The following is a 16061-nucleotide window of genomic DNA, read 5'->3' as shown; positions in this document are numbered from 1 at the left end:
CTTGAACTGAGATGGCTTGCTTGGCCATTTCTGTGGATTTGGAGTCACAGTGGTTTCATGGTCATCATTGGACTTTAATTCCAGATTTTTATTGAATTCAAATTTCACCATCTGTGCGGTGGGAACATTACCCTGGTCTCTTGATTACGAGTCCAGTGACAATACCAGCACGCCAGTCAGTCAGTGTCTTTTTTGCCGCTTTGCTAATTTTGCCAGGAAAAGTTTTAAGAGCTTGTTTGAGTGGAAGGATTCAGAAAATATAAATTACGGTCATTTTTGAATTGACCAGGTTGATGTGATTGTGTCATTTATGCAAATATCTGGTAATATCCCATAATGATGCAAGGTACTTACTATTAATACAAAGTTTTGAGACACACCCATCTGTCCCAGTCACTCTGAACACTCTCAGTCATGGTAATCCACCTTTGCTCTGGTGCTAGGAGCCTCTGTGGGACTTTTCTCTCACTTGTATTAACATGGCAGAGTTCCAGATAAGCTAGTACAAGGGACATTTCAGGACCATCTGGATACCACAATGAGCTGCTCCTGCTGACTTAACATCCTGCAGGGCTAGCTTCTGTGAAAACTCCACAAAACCAGTTTAGCATTTTCTTGGCTTCATGCTGGCTTCAAAATCGTATTCCTGTTATTGCTAAACAGCCTGGCACTAGGTGAGAAGTTGTAAAATAGTTCATACTTGGCACTGCAATGTGCTAAATGGGCAGCTATCAAGTACACTTCATAAAGCAGTGTGTCAGTTAAATTTAATTACATTTTTGATCCTCAAATTGCTGCTGTGCATAAAATGAATCATTATTTTCTCAAGCTTCTACTGACGGTCTGCTGAAGATTTTCAAGTCTCAGTCAGATTTGACATGAGAAATAGGAGCGAGAGTACACAATATGGCCCTCCAAGCCTACCTGAGACCAAATATCTCTCTATCTCAATCTTAAGTGTACGCAACGAAGGAGCATCCACTAGTGAGTTGGAAAATTCCAAAGTTTCACAACCCTTGAGCGAAGAAATTTTACAAGAGAAAGATATTAGGAAATTGGGTCCAGAAATGGGATTGTAGATTAGTAGGCAATTTAGGGATTAACAGACTGAGGGGGAAAAACTGCTAGCACGGGCTCGGAGGGAAAGGCCTTCACCTGGCCTGAGTTATGTTGTCCCATTCAGACTTTCACTCAGTAGTGGGAATATACAGGATGCCCCTATTCAGCCAGAATGAACCACTTAAGATCAATTGTCTTTTGGGACACTCTTGTCTGACCAGCCATTAGCACATTACAGAGTCTGATGGCCTATTTTGTCCACAAATGGGAGGTTAGTTGCAAATCAATAGCATGGCTCTACTCGTATGTATAATCGGGAGTGGGAAATCAGACAGCCGAGAAGATGATAATGGGTTCAAATCTGGACACCCCCAGGAGAGAACTTTTCTTTGAGGGAGCTGGGCAGAGCTCAGAGAGAGAGAGAGGGAGAATCCTGTTTGAACAGGTAGAGGGGAAGGATTTGAAAAGCCACAGAGAGGTCATGAAAAGCTCTTCCACAATCAGGCTTTCAAAAAAGGTTTTGAACTTTACTTACAGCAGAAAAATTGCTTCGTAAATGCAAGTATCCCCTTTGCCTTCCTGTGTAAATGGAATGGGAGCTTCATGTTCCTTTGAAGTGCTGCTAAATGGGAACTTGTGTATTATGGTTAAGGAACTACATGTAATCTGTTATTGTTAGGGTTGAAGTTTAAATATTGTTTTTATTTTGTGTTAGTTTGTAATAAAATAACCAAGCCCTATTCCTTATGTTTTCACTCCTGGAACAAATCAATCTGTCCGTGTTAAAACTTAAAAACGTTGTCTTAGCCACTGCTGAGGGCTGACCAGGCGTCTGTAAAATCAGTCATAAAGAATCGTCTCTTATCCTGAGACTGTGCAGCCCTGTTCTAGGTTCTCTAACCAGCGAAGCAGCTTCTCAGTGTTTAACCCTGTCAAGCCTCCTAGGTAGCATGGTGGTGCTGTGGTTAGCACTGCTGCCTCACAGCGCCGAGGACTGGGGTTCAGTCCCAGCCCCGGGTCACTGTCTGTGGTGAGTTTGCACATTCTCCCCATGTCTGCGTGGGTCTCACCCCCACAACCCAAAGATGTGTGGGGTAGGTGGATTGGCCACGCTATATTTCCCCTTAATTTGAAAAAAATAATTGGGTACTCTAAAACTATATTTTAAAAAAGCCCTGTCAAGCCTCTTATTCTTCAAAACTCCAGAGAGTAAAGGCCACATGTACTCAGCCTATTATTATAGGATACCCCTCTCATCCTAAGGACCAATCTAGAGATCCTTTGCTGCACCGCTCCAATGCAAGTATATCCTTTTTTAAATGTGGAGGCCAAAACTGCACACAGTATTCCAGGTGCAGAAACATAGAAAATAGGAGCAGGAGGAGGCCACTCGGCCCTTCGAGCCTACTCTACCATTCATTATGATCGTGGCCGATCATCCAACTCAACTCCATATCCTTTAATTCCCTGCCAAGTGCTATATCTAACTGTTTCTTGGTGTGGTCTCGCTGAAGCCCTGTACAACTGTAGCAAGAATTCCTTATTCCTGTACTCTAATTCTCTTACAAAAAGACCATCAGTTGCCTCCCTGATTGCTTGAGTAGCATTCACGTTGTTAGATGTTTTTTCACATTTTTCTCCAGCTTTTTGTGTGCGGTAACAATTTTGGGCTGTGCCCTTCAACTGGCAGGGACTTGATTTCAATCTTCCATCAGATTGGTGCCAAGTAATACTCTATGACCTGATATTTGGAGGTGGCAGTGGTGTTTTGCAATTAGCTGCTGGCAAGTACCTGAAGGGGCAGGAATAAGCCACTCAGAACCGCAAACCTGTCGTGTTAGATCAGGCTGGCCTGTACTTCAGTTTTCCCACTTTTAACCCTAGATACCCTTTCCCACGCTCTGCTGATCTCAGTCTTGGTAGCTCTGATGGCACCCGGCACTCACAGGCCTTTGGGGGAGAGAGTTCCAGATTCCCATTATCTGTTGTATGGACAAAGTAGTCCCTGATCTCTCTCTGCTCTGCAACAAACAACTTTTGTATAATTCTTTAAGCTAATGAAACATCCCGAGGTTCTTAATTTTATAGCTCTGATTTTTAAGATTGAATTCCCTGTTCAGGATTCCCCGCCAGCAGAAAAAATTTCTTCTTATCTACCTGATTGAGTTCTTTTATCATGTTAAACATTTCATTTAAGTCACCCCTCGACCTTCTATATTCCAAGACCAAACCACGTTTATGTAACCATAGGCTAATTCCTCGGATGAAGGGGTTTATGAGGGAAAGTTGAGCAGTTTGGCCCTATACTCACTGAAGTTTAGAAGAATAAGAGGTGATCTTATAGAAACTTATTCTGAAGGGTTTTGACAAATCTTCTGCACCTTGCAGCGCAGGAGGAGATCATTTGGCATGCCGCCCCGTGCTGCGTCTTTAGTCCCATTGCTTGGTCCCATTTACCTGATTTTTGTCCGCAACCCTGAAAGTGCTTCATCCTCAAGTACCTGTCTAACTCCCGTGTAAAATTACTTATGGAATCAACTTCCAACACTTTTTCAGGTAGAGCCTTCCAGATCCCAACAACTTGGGAGTGAAATATTCTCCTTATCTCCCTTCTAGATCTTTGCCAGTGATTTGGATCTATGATCTAATCATTGACTCACAAGCCAGGAGGAGTAACTTTTCTCTGTCTATATTGTCAAAACCGCTCATCATCTTGAAAAACCTTTTACATTTTGATGCCGAAGTCCTGCGATGGAAGTATTTTCAACTCTATCGCAGGTGATTTGTGATTATTCGTTTATAGATTTTATTTTAATGAGACTCTCATAAGCTATGCGTGCACACATACTTATTTGCGAACACCTTAAAGGCAACCGGTATTGAGTCGAATAGAGCTTCTTCGCCAAAGCCAGATGGCACAGTGTGAGAGTAACACCAATCCTTGCTTTGAATTTGTGCGACCAACAATACCTCATTAGCATAAGCAAATGTTACTGTGCCGACTTAAAAATGCTAATATTGTTGCTGTCTGTCACTCCTATTGTAGGCTATGGGGGTTGAGAGCGATCAAGAGATTGTACAGATGATTGGTACGGAGGACCCCGTGATGTCTGCCTTCGCTCCAAGCCTGGAAGAGTGTCAGAAGGCTCAGATCTTCACGCAGATGCAGGTGTGCCTTTTACAGAAATGAACCCCTGCCCATTCGGTGTGTATGTTTAAACGCAGCCTCACATGCATGACCTTACACCAGCTGTCTAAACATAGTGAAAACATTGATTCCTGGATCTCAATAATAAAGCCCTAATGGAAGAGGGCATGGGTCTTTACTTTTGCTCATTAAATATTTTAACAATGATTTAACAAAGGTTAGCAAAACCAATCCTGGAATCTTGTAATCAGCCGCAACGCTATATTTCAAAGTCAGTTTGCCTGTTTAACATGTCGAATGAAGAGAGTTTGATATTAACATCCAGTAAACGCAGTAAGTGAAAGGGATGCTTTTAATTTAAACACTGTTCATGGTGAGATTATTTTAATGTCTTCATTTAGCAGTGACATTGTGAAATATGGATTTCATTCAGCTCAGCTCCTTCCCTCTGACTTGCAGGCATTGAAGTACATTGGGAATAAAGTGCGCAGGCAGAGAATGTGGGGAGGACCGAAGAAAACCAAGATGGAAGAGGCTCGGGAGCTACTTGCATCGACTGTACTTACCCACGTTCCTGTAAGCAATGCGCCAAGCTGGAGAGGGCTGTTTGTGCAGTGCTGGAATTTTCCTGTACAATCCACAGTACATTGAGCGAGTGGGTTGCACGATTTTTTACCTGCCCTCCACGGTAAACTGTAAAACCATCAGAGGCATTGGAGGGTGCAAAAAGATTTGCTGGAACTGCGAGGTTCTGTCTATTGGGAAAGATTGTTCAGAATGGGGATCTTTTCTCTGGAAAGCAGAGAGTGACCTGATACAAGGTTTAAAATAACAGAAGGGTTTGATCGAGTAGTTGTAGAGAAGATGTGCCCAATTGTGGGATAGATGAAATTGGAGCCATGAATATAAGATAAGTAAGTAATAAATAACTCATGTTCTCCAGAGAGAAAAGACGGTTGAGAGGAGATTTGATGGAAATGTTCAAAATCACGAGTGGGAGAAACTGTTCTCATTGGTGGAAGGATCGAGAATCATAGGGCACAGATTTAAGGTGATTGACAAAAGGACCAAAGATGACAGCAAATTATTTTCACGCAGCAACTGTTTAGGATCTGGACTCCCCTGCCTGAGTGTGTGTGTGTGTGTGTGTGTGTGTGTGTGTGGCCACAGGTTCAGTTGTAAAGGACATTGGTTATTATCTGAAGAGAAATGATTTGCTGGGTTATGAAAAAATGTTGAGGAAGTGGGACTTGAGGAGTTCTTGCAGAGTGCTAACACAGTCACAATGGGCTGAATGGCCACCATTTTAGTTTCTGCAATAGGAAATTCAGGTGAAATTTCTTTATTCCGAGTGGTTAGAAAGTGGAGATTGCTACTACGTCATTGAGGCAAATGGCGTGGGTGCATTTGAGAGGCAGTTAGATGAGCACATGAGGGCAAAAGGTAAGGAAGGATATGCTGATGAGGTTTGATGACGAGAGGTTAGTGCAGACTCATATGGAACATGGGCTGAATGGCCTGTTTCTATGCTGTTCTTTCCACATAATAGACTCTAAGAAGGAAACATTAACCCCTCCAACTTCGACAGACGATTGAGTGTAAACTGTCGGCTGGATTTTGTACATGGGTGCAGGGCATGGATTGTAAATTATTAAGCTGCTTAAAAAATAAAGTCCAGCAGAGACCCGCTGTCAGATCCAGGACACTGCTGTCATGTGGGCTTCCTTTCTTCTCTGTGGCAGAATATAATGCTTGGCCTTCGGCCCGTTCCTGTTAACTATCTTGCACGCAAGGAGCTCCGAGCGTGTAATTGGATCAGTCACGTCCCCAATGAAGAGTTTCTGTAATTTTAGAAAAGGCAAAGCGACTTCTTTTTTTGTTTTGATTAACATGTTGTAAGAAGCACCTTTTGTAATCGACTCCTGTAGTGATGGTAAATGGATAATCTCATTCCCCGATATAGGCAGTGCACGTGATTAGGTTGTGGCATTTGGAGCAAACCTACCAGTGTCTATTAAGATTTTTTTTAAAAACAGTCATTGCTGGAATCACACAGCAGATGGGTTCATTTTCTTTTTCCAGGTGGCACACCTATTGCCATGTCTCAGATGGTGGCCCTGTTGTCTCCTAGTCAGAAGCATCTGGGTTCAAGTCCCTCTTCGGGACATGAGCATAAAAATCAAAACTGGTGCTCCATTGCAGTACTGAGAGAGTGCTACACTGTTGGAAGTGCCATCTTTCAAATAAGATGTTAAGGAGGCCCTGTCTGCCCCCTCGTGTGGATGTCAAAGATATTGTGGAACTAAAGAAGAGCAGGGAAGGTACCCCAGTATCCTGGTCAATATTTACCCCATAACCAATATCAAAAAACATGATCTGGTCATTATCACATAGCTTTTTGTTGGGTCATTGAATGTATTCAAGACTGAATTGGTCAGATTTTTGATTGTCAAGGGGTAAAGGGTTACGGGAGATGGACAGTAAAGTGGAGGTGAGACCACAATCCGATCAGCCATGTCTTTGTCAAGTGGTAGAGCAGGCACGAGGGGCCAAACGGCTGCTTCTGATCCTTGTATTCTTGGGAGCTTGGTGTATGCAAAATATCCGTCTCATTTCCTACACTACAACAGTGTACACTTCAAAATTAATTAAATGGCTCTACATAAAGTGCTTTGAGACATTTGGTGGTCATGAAAGGCACTATATAGATGCAATTTTCTTTTTTAATGTTTGACAAAAGGTGGATGGTCCTGACCACACCTTTTCAGATGAAGAATGGATAAAGTTTGATAGAGATGACATTGGAAATGTTCACCTGATATTTGGTGTCTGCTATTTTTTCAGATTTTTCTGTTTTGGTTTCAGATTTCTGGCATTAAAGTTTTCTCTCCCTTTTTCTATCATTAATAAGCTTTTGTGTAAGGTGCATTCAGATTAAGAATGAAGTTTGATCCTCTGCTTGTTAATATTTCAGAAGCTGGTGTCAAAAGCAGTTTGGACCCTTTTGCCATTTATTTAAATTGAAATGCTGAATTTAGCAAGTTTATTTTTTTTTAAAAAGCAAGTGAGATTAAATACAGGCATAATTTCTGTTTGGAGTTTAAAGTTGATAAATCCTCTAACTAATATCCAAGAAATGTGATAATACTCTTCCTTTCATTCAGCCAGTTTGACAGCACTATCTTAATCTCCAGCTTTGACTTTTACAAGTCTCTTGTGACGTAACCTCTGGGTAAATATATGTCTATATTTCAATCTCTCTATTATACATGGTTACAACAGTCAGCACATGCTCCCTTTTTATTGGGCTGTTTTATTTCCCTGTTTGAGTGAAACAAAGCTGCTTCGATGATTCAAGTACTGAAGCTGTTTCCTTACACATTGTGGATAATTCTGCAAAGGGACAAATGTTCCCATAGTTACCCATTCTACTACCAATCAACAGCAGATTCCAGTTAACCAATTAAAATGGCCCCTGCACTTTCCATTACAACATGAGTAAAGCAATAATTTTTTTTTGTTTTTTTTTTGCCCCTTTGAAAAGACTTGGATTTCATGAGGTTGGCCGCATCTTAGTTCATGGTACAGCGCCTTCACTGTTTACATTTCCTAAGGGTGTATGTATGATAAACAGTTTCAGACTGGTTAAGGCTTGGAGTCCATCAAGCTCTATTTCCATCCTTGGTGCAATTCTATTATCCCTGAATCCCACTTGTTGATGAAGACTTACACCCAGGGTAGAGCCAAACAAGGCACCCAGCTGATGCCTCTTCTTATGGTTCCAGGAGAGTACAAGCCAGCTGCAGTACAGAACCGCTGCCCTAGAGATTGGTAGAGCAGATTGGAAATTGATTTTAGTTCACCTAATTAGATCTCCATCTGTGCTTTCGTTACTTTTAAATTCAATTATCCCAAAGCTCACCTGGCCAGCCTCCCCCACCTTCTACCCTCTCTAAGTGCAAACTAATCTAAAACCCTGCCATCCATGAACCAACTCGCGCTAAGTCCTGTGGAGCCATCTCCTCACTGACCTGCATTGGCTATCAGTCTGATAATGCTTTGATTTTAATACTGCCCTCCTCTGTTGAAATCCCTCCGTGGCCTTCCCCTTCCTATAATTCCCTTAAAAACTGCAAAACACCGAGATCTCTGCACATCTCCAGTTCTGGATTCTTGCATATGCCTGATTTTCATTGCTGCATGATAGATTACCATAATAAAGGTAAAGTGGCCATAGTCCCAGTTGACCATAGACTGTTTAATTACATTTCCTAAGGGTGTATGTATGATAAACAGTTTCAGACTGGTTAAGGTTTGGAGTCCATCAAGCTCTATTTCCATCCTTGGTGCAATTCCCCTTTGAGGGGGAGAACTGACTGGTGGTGATTTAACTTGAGGATCACCACACCTCAGGCGAGGGGCAAGGTTGAGAAGGCGGACCTTCGTGAAGAATCTCAGCTGGTATGAGAATTGAACCCACGCTGCTGGCCCTGATCTGCATCACGAACCAGCTGCCTCGCCCACTGAGCTAAACCGGGCCCCCATAAAATGAAGAGTCTCACGCTGTACTGACTGAGCTAGCCGGGCACAAAATAGCCGGGTTACCATAATAACCACTGGCTGGACCCTCGGCTCTGAGAATCCAGCTCAAAATCTCTCCCTTCCTTTAAGTGAATTCTTAGAATCTACCTTTATTGAACAGGCGTTCGTCAGCTGAACTAATATCTCTTTATGTAGCTTTGTGTCAAAATTTTGTTTGATTGCGCTCAACATAAGAATTAGGAGTAGGCAATTCAGCTTTTCGATCCTGCTCTGCCATGGGTGATCTGGTTGTGTCTCGACTCCATTTCGATGTCTGCCCCTCCATAACCCTTGACTCTCTTTATCAAAAATCTAACTCTGCCTTGAATAAATTCAATGAATGCAGCCCTGACTGCACTATAGGAAGAGACTCCTCCATACTAACGCCCCTTTGAGCAAAAAAAAATTCTCTGCAGACTCTGTATTTATTTTGCCTATCATCGCATCTTTGTGCAAATCCTAGGGAATAGGTGGTTTAAAATCCATTGCTTTGCACTGCTTTCACTATTAACATACTTTTGTTGAGGATTATTCAAGATTTCCTCCATTTGAAATTCAGACCAATGTTCCCTATGCAACCATGCAACATCCAGACGACGCCACGCTGACCATGCACAATTCGGCCCCTTTAAATTGCCAAGTGTATTTGGCCATGCAAATAAAATTAAAGGGGCCATGCAATCAAACAAAAAGTTTCCCCCACTCCCTTCCCGGGATAGTGAAAGAAAATGCTTTCTTTTATACAGTTCATCTCCAAGTTGTGCATTAAGCAAAAGTTTCTGCTGGCAGTTTCTTAAATCTAGTAATTGGCAGATGTGTAAGTGCAAGATTATCCATTTTGGCCAGAGGAACAAAACAGCAGTGTATTATCTAAATGAAGAGAAACTTCAAAATGCTTTGGTGCAGAGGGATCTGGGTGTCCTCATGCACAAATCGCAGAAAGTTAGTATGCAGTTGCAGCAGGTGATAAGGAAGGTTAATGGAATAGGGTATAAAAGTAGGAGAGAATGTGTAAACTCCACACGGACAGTGACCCGGGGCCGGGATCGTACCTGGGTCCTCGATGCTGTGAGGCAGCAGTGCTTACCACTGCGCCACCGTGTTGCCCTATTTTGGTCCACTTGAGGAAGGATATAAATGCATTCGAGGTGGTGCAGAGAAGGTTGATTCCAGGGATGAAGGGCCTGTCTTATGAAGATAGATTGAGCTGTTGAGGCCTATACACGCTGGAGTTTAGAAGAATGAGAGGAGATTTAATTGAGGCATATAAGATGGTAAAGGGTGTTGACACTGCAGATGTCGAGCAGCTGTTTCCCCTTGTTGGACAACGAGAATGAGAGGCCGTAGGCTAAGGGGTGGCAGTTTTAAAACAGAAATGAGGAGGAATTACTTCACTCAAAGGGTTGTGAATCTGTAATTCTCTACTCCAGAGTGCAGTGAACACTGGAACACTAAACGAATTGGAGGAGGAGATTGATAGGTTTTTAATTAGTAGCTGAAGAGTTATGGGGAGCAGGCTGGAAGGTGGAGATGAGGCAGAGATTAAATCAGCCATGATCTCATTGAATGACGGAGTAAGCTTGACGTGCTGAATTGTTTACTGGTCCTTGTTCTTATGTTCTATTATGAATCCATGCATGCTCTCTGAAGTGTACGTGGAGCTGCTTAAAATAATTTATAATTTTTTAATGCTCCACTTTGGTGACCATTGCATCAGAATTTAACCAGGACTTTTGATAGCAAGCAGGCTTTATAGTTTGGTACAGTTAAGCCTGTTGACGTTTTCACGCAGTGACATTTCAGCGAATGAAAAGTGCATTTGACTTATTATAAATCATGATATATATTTTCACTGCTCAGAGTATTCTTCTATAACATGTGAAAATATTACAATTGCTTTTATGTATGGCTCTACAATATTTCACTGTCACTGACCATTGCAATGAAGAGCTTTGAGCACCACTCAATACATGGCACCAATCTGCACCAATTATTGGAAGCTGTACCTCAAAGGAGAGCAGCATTGTTCCCCCATCCTGATCATCATCCGCCTGTAACTAAAATCATGTGTTTTGATAGAGTAAATGGGAAGAAATTGCCTCCAGTGGTGGCAACCAGAGGACACAAATTAAAGTAATTAGTTGGAGGATCAGACTAGGGAGATAAGTTTCTTTTTGCCCAAGTAAGGTGTGATCTGGCTGCTCTGTCTGAAACGGTAGTTGAAGCAGGTTTAATAGTTTTGACGAAGAAATTAGATAAATGCATCAAGGGGAGAAAATTGAAATGCTATGGGCAAGGAGCAGAGGAGTGGGACTAATTGGTAGCTTGAGCTGCCATAAACATGGTAGGCTGAATGGCCTTATTCTTTGTTGTATGCTTCAAACTAAGAATTAATCTCATCTGCATTTTGTGGCCCCTTGCACTCTGCGATTATTTTCCACCATGGACTGCATTTCAGAAGTAGCTCATCTGTACTAAAGTGCTTTAAAACATCCACGGGATGCTATATAAACAAAAGCTTGTTCTTCCTCTGTAGGTCAAAGAGTTCAATTTCCGTGCAAAGTGCATCTACACAGCAGTCATGGTACGCAGGGTAATTCTAGCCCAAGGAGCAAACAAAGTAGATGACCGTGATTATTATGGCAACAAGCGTCTTGAGCTGGCTGGACAGGTGAGTTTGGTGCCTCGTGTTTCCTTCACTTCCACTTGCATTTTCAATTGTGTGGCCATTGTCCTTCCATTCCTCTGTTTGGGTGGTCTTTTGTAACAGGTCACCACTTCCTTTGAATCCTGCATTCCAGTCCATCCCGTAGCGATTCAAGAGGGGATATAGCTCAGCATCCTGAGCAGACCCGATAGGCTGAATGGCCTACTTCTGCTTCTATGTCTTAGTGTCTGTGTGTAAGTTGACAGTCCCATTTACTAGGCAATCAGTCTAAGAGGTGAAAATGTCTATCTTGTTCCTGATGTTGGGCTTGAACCATGTTGAGAAACTGTAGATATATATGTTTTTGTTGTATTTCACCCATCTTACACCAGGTCAGTTTGACTTGACGGCCTTGGTTTGAGATTGATAGCAATATTTTCACACTACATTATCGTGCACTATACCCCTATCTTTTCATGTCTTTACTATCTATAAATCTATCGATCTCTGTCTTGGGTATACTCAATGACCGAGACTTCACAAACCTCTGGCATCAAGAATTCCAAAGTTTCACCACCCTCTGAATGAAGAAATCCCTCCTCATCTCAGTCATAAATGGCCAACCCCTTATTTTCAGACTGTGACCCCTGGTCCTAGAGCTCCCACACTCCCAAAAGCCAGGGGAAGCACACTTCCTACATCTATTCTGTCGAGCCCTGTAAGACTATGACTATGGCATCAAGGAGCCCTAGCTAAACTGGGATCAATGGGAATCAGGGAGGAAAACGCTCCTCTGGTTGAAGTCATACCTGGCACACAGGAGATAGTTGTGGTGGTTGGAGGTCAATCATCTCAGCTCCAGGACATCACTGCAGGAGTTCCTCAGGGTAGTGTCCTAGGCCCAACCATCTTCAGCTGTTTCTTCAATGATCTCCCATCCATCATAAACTCAGAAGTAGGGATGTTTGCGGATGTTCAGCACCACTCGCGACTCCTCAGATAATGAAGCAGTCCATGTCCAAATGCAGCCAGACCTGCACAATATCCAGGCTTGGGCTGACAAGTGGCAATTTGCATTCACGCCACACAAGTGCCAGGAAATGACAATCTCCTACAAGAGAGGATCTAACCACTGCCCCTTGACATTCAATGGCACTAACTACCATGGCTGAATCTTCCACAATCAACATCCTGGGGGGTTACCACTGATTAGAAACTGAACTGGACTAGCCATATTGATACTGTGGCTACCAGGGCAGGTCAAAGGTTAGGGATCCTACGGTGAGTAACTCACCTGACCCCACCCCCACCACCAAAAAAATGCCTGTCTACCATCTGCAAGGCACGAGTCAGGACTGTAATGGAATAATCTCCACTTGCCTGGATGAGTGCAGCTCCAACAAGCTCGACACCATCCAGGACAAAGCAACCCGCTTGATTGCTCCCCTTGCACAAACATTCACTCCCTCCACCACTGACGAACAGTGACAGCCGTGTATACCATCTAAAAGATGCACTGCAGTAACTCACCAAGGTTCCTTAGACAGCACCTTCCAAACCCATGACCACTACCGCCTAGAAGGATAAGAGCAGCAGATACCTGGGAACCCCAACACCTGGGGTTCCCCTCCAAGTGACACACCACCCTGATTTGGAAATATATCGCCGTTTTTTCACTCTAGCTGGGGCAACATCCTGGACCTCCCTCTCTAACAGCTCAATGGGTGTACCTACACCTCAAGACTGCAGCCGTTCAAGAAGGCAACTCGCCACTAACTTCTGAAGGGCAACCAGGGATGGCCAATAAATGCTGGCCTAACCAGTGATGCCCACATCCCGTAAAATTAATTTTAAAAAAAAAAATAATATTTTCTTTCAAAGAAATCGCCTCTCGTTCTATCTATTTTTTTCTATAAATTTAGAGTTCCCAATTCTTTTTATTTCCAATTAAGGAGCAATTTGGCGTGGCCAATCCACCTACCCAGCACATATTTGGGTTGTAGGGGTACGACCCATGCATACACGGGGAGAATGTGCAAATTCCATACAGACAGTGACCCGGGGTTGGGATCTCAGCCGGGTCCTTGGCGTCATGAGGCAGCAATGCTAACTACTGTGCTGCCCCACCTTCCATTCTGAATTCTCCCATTTCTGGTACATTCTCCCAATGTTGGGGGGAGGGGGGGAATCACCGCCGTACAAACCTGCAACTCCCGTAAAAACTCCGGCAATACAAAACAGCCACGACACCCAAGCTTCATGGATTTAGCTGCTCCATCTCGCACCAACTCTCAGTTCTCCCCCAGTTTATCGTCTGTTATAAAAGTAATTTGCCTCTTCTGGCATCTCAAAGTACTACTCCCGACTGTTGAATGTAGCCCAAAAGTTTTGCCGGGTACAACACCCCAAACTGAAACTGCCTTCGATATAGTACATCCTTGGCCCTGTTGAATCCCGCACGTCTCTCCGCCAGCTCCACACCAATCTCCTGGTATAATCATACACTATTCCCCTCCCATTTGCGGTCTTGCTTCTCCTTGGCTCTCCTCAGAATCTTCTCCTTCTCCATGACATGTGCAATTTCACAATTACCGCTCACGGTGGCTCCCCCGTTCTCGACTTCTGCCTCAAGGATCTGTGGGCCCGGTCCACCTCTGGGGCCTTGGCAAGCACCTTGTCTATCAGCCCAGTCAGTATCCTCGACACATACATTGTGGTGCTTGTTCCTTCCACATCCTCTGGTAGGCCCACAATTCGCAAGTTCTGCTGCCTGAACCTACTCTCCTGCTCTTCCACCTTCACTCATAGTGACTTGCATAGATCCCTCAAGATCCCCACCTCCTCCTCCAAAGGCTTTGTCCAGTTGCCATGCAGCCCTTTCCTTTGCTGATGAAATTCCTCCTTGATAAAGGCCATTAACTGCTCCATCTGGGGCTTTCCCACTGACAGCGATACTTCCCCCTTTGCCAATCTCGAAATTGTTACTGCATCACCGGTCCCCTCCAACTCCTTAGCCAGGTCTTCAATTTTTTGTCAATTCACCTACATTGTAGTGAATTTTGTGTGCATTCAGATAGAGTGCATTTAATTTTCCCGTTGATCATATTTTTCAATTTTTTTAACGCTATTTGTTTTCACTGGCTTCCAATTTCATTGATTATCTTTATCCCTACCATTATCAGTTTTATTTCTCTCCTGTCTGAATTCCTTCTTGGGTTCCCATCCCCCGGCAACATGATTTAAACCTTTCCCAATAGCAAATCTCCCTGTGAGGATATTGGTGTCGGTCCTGCTAAGGTGTACCATATCATCGTACACTCCCTGTAAAAGATGTCCTACAATATACCGTGGCCTGGTAGGCATACAGAATCCAAGCCACTCCTCACAATCACAATCCAAAATCTCTAATGGCAAACTGACGCTGCCTTGCTGTTGGGAAGTCAAAGATCGTTTTATTGGATTTATATTTGTATTGGTATAGTTTTAGGTGGATTTAATTTTAATGTTTCTGTTCCTGGAAGGATAAAGCCTATAGTTAGATTCATGCTGGACAGTGTGTTTGTATATGTGAGGGCTGCTTAAGTTCCTACTGTTTTTATTGTGCAGTATGAAGTCTTGCAACGCCAGGTTAAAGTCCAACAGGTTTGTTTCAAACACTAGCTTTTGGAGCACTGCTCCTTCCTCAAGTGAAGGAGCAGTGCTCCGAAAGCTAGCATTTGAAACAAACCTGTTGGGCTTTAACCTGGTGTTGTAAGAGTTCTTACTGTGCTCGCCCCAGTCCAACGCCGGCATCTCCACATCGTTTTTATTGTGCTTAGGGCTACTGTGTGAAGAATAAGTAGAAGTAATTCGGTGCTTAGCACCAGGAGGCCAATTCCACAGGGAAGATCTTTCCTTTGTTCTAAGTTTTAACTGAAAGGCAGAGCTGTTGGAGCAGGTTACTGAGGAGTGAACAGCTCTTAACTCTGCCAGGAGAAACATACAGGACAAGGGAGTTGCAAAGATGTAGGCTTCCTGAAGAACAAGATACAGTCCAGATAACCAGGGAATTGGGACAGAAAGACTGTCTCAGAAGTCTGGAGTTAAGTGAACAGAGACCAGGATATTGTTCAGAAGAAGTCAAGGAAGAGTAAACAAAGTATTCTGTGTTCGAGACAATCGCAGTCACTAGATTTTAAGTGGACAGTAGACTTCAGAAATCGATAAAATGTTTGATGTAATTTTTAATACAGTAGATTAAATGTTTGATGGAATTTTTAATATAGTTGGGAATCAAGAGTTAGAGCAATTGTGAGCAGTTTGCACAGCAGTTGAGACCAAGAAAAGCTAAAGGGTCTTGTGTGAAACCCTGCACTGGATTCACTGTTAAATGTGGAGCAAAAGCTTTGTTTGAAAGTGTCAATTATAAAATCTGGACTAGATTTCAGAATGCAAACCGCCAAGGGAAAGCGTTATTCGGAGAAAAGACTTTAAAGTGTGGTTTTGGGAGTGGAGTTTGAAAACTCTCATGTGACAATCATCTGGGGGTATTCTGAGTAGAAAACCACAGCTATTAACTTGAGTTCAGAGTGGAGTGTGTATTTGACCACCATCATCTTGTGTGCTTTTTGTGTTAATGTGACCATT

General features: G+C 43.1%; 1 protein-coding gene across 2 annotated transcripts in view; it reads left to right on the top strand.

Annotated features, from left to right (window-relative positions):
• Positions 1-16061, top strand: part of polr3b (polymerase (RNA) III (DNA directed) polypeptide B) — a 101887-nt gene that overhangs the window by 21264 nt on the left and 64562 nt on the right. For both annotated transcript variants that reach the window (XM_038780430.1, XM_038780431.1), the window contains exons 10-12: positions 4106-4228; positions 4667-4783; positions 11325-11459. In XM_038780430.1, coding sequence (XP_038636358.1) covers positions 4106-4228; positions 4667-4783; positions 11325-11459 — 375 coding nt within the window. The remainder of the gene's footprint in view (positions 1-4105; positions 4229-4666; positions 4784-11324; positions 11460-16061) is intronic.

This window comes from Scyliorhinus canicula, chromosome 20 (genome assembly GCF_902713615.1).
Source record: "Scyliorhinus canicula chromosome 20, sScyCan1.1, whole genome shotgun sequence".
NCBI classification, from domain to species: domain Eukaryota; kingdom Metazoa; phylum Chordata; class Chondrichthyes; order Carcharhiniformes; family Scyliorhinidae; genus Scyliorhinus; species Scyliorhinus canicula.
The sequence above is the reverse complement of the archived record's forward strand: the minus strand, read 5'-3'. Positions and strand labels throughout refer to the sequence as shown.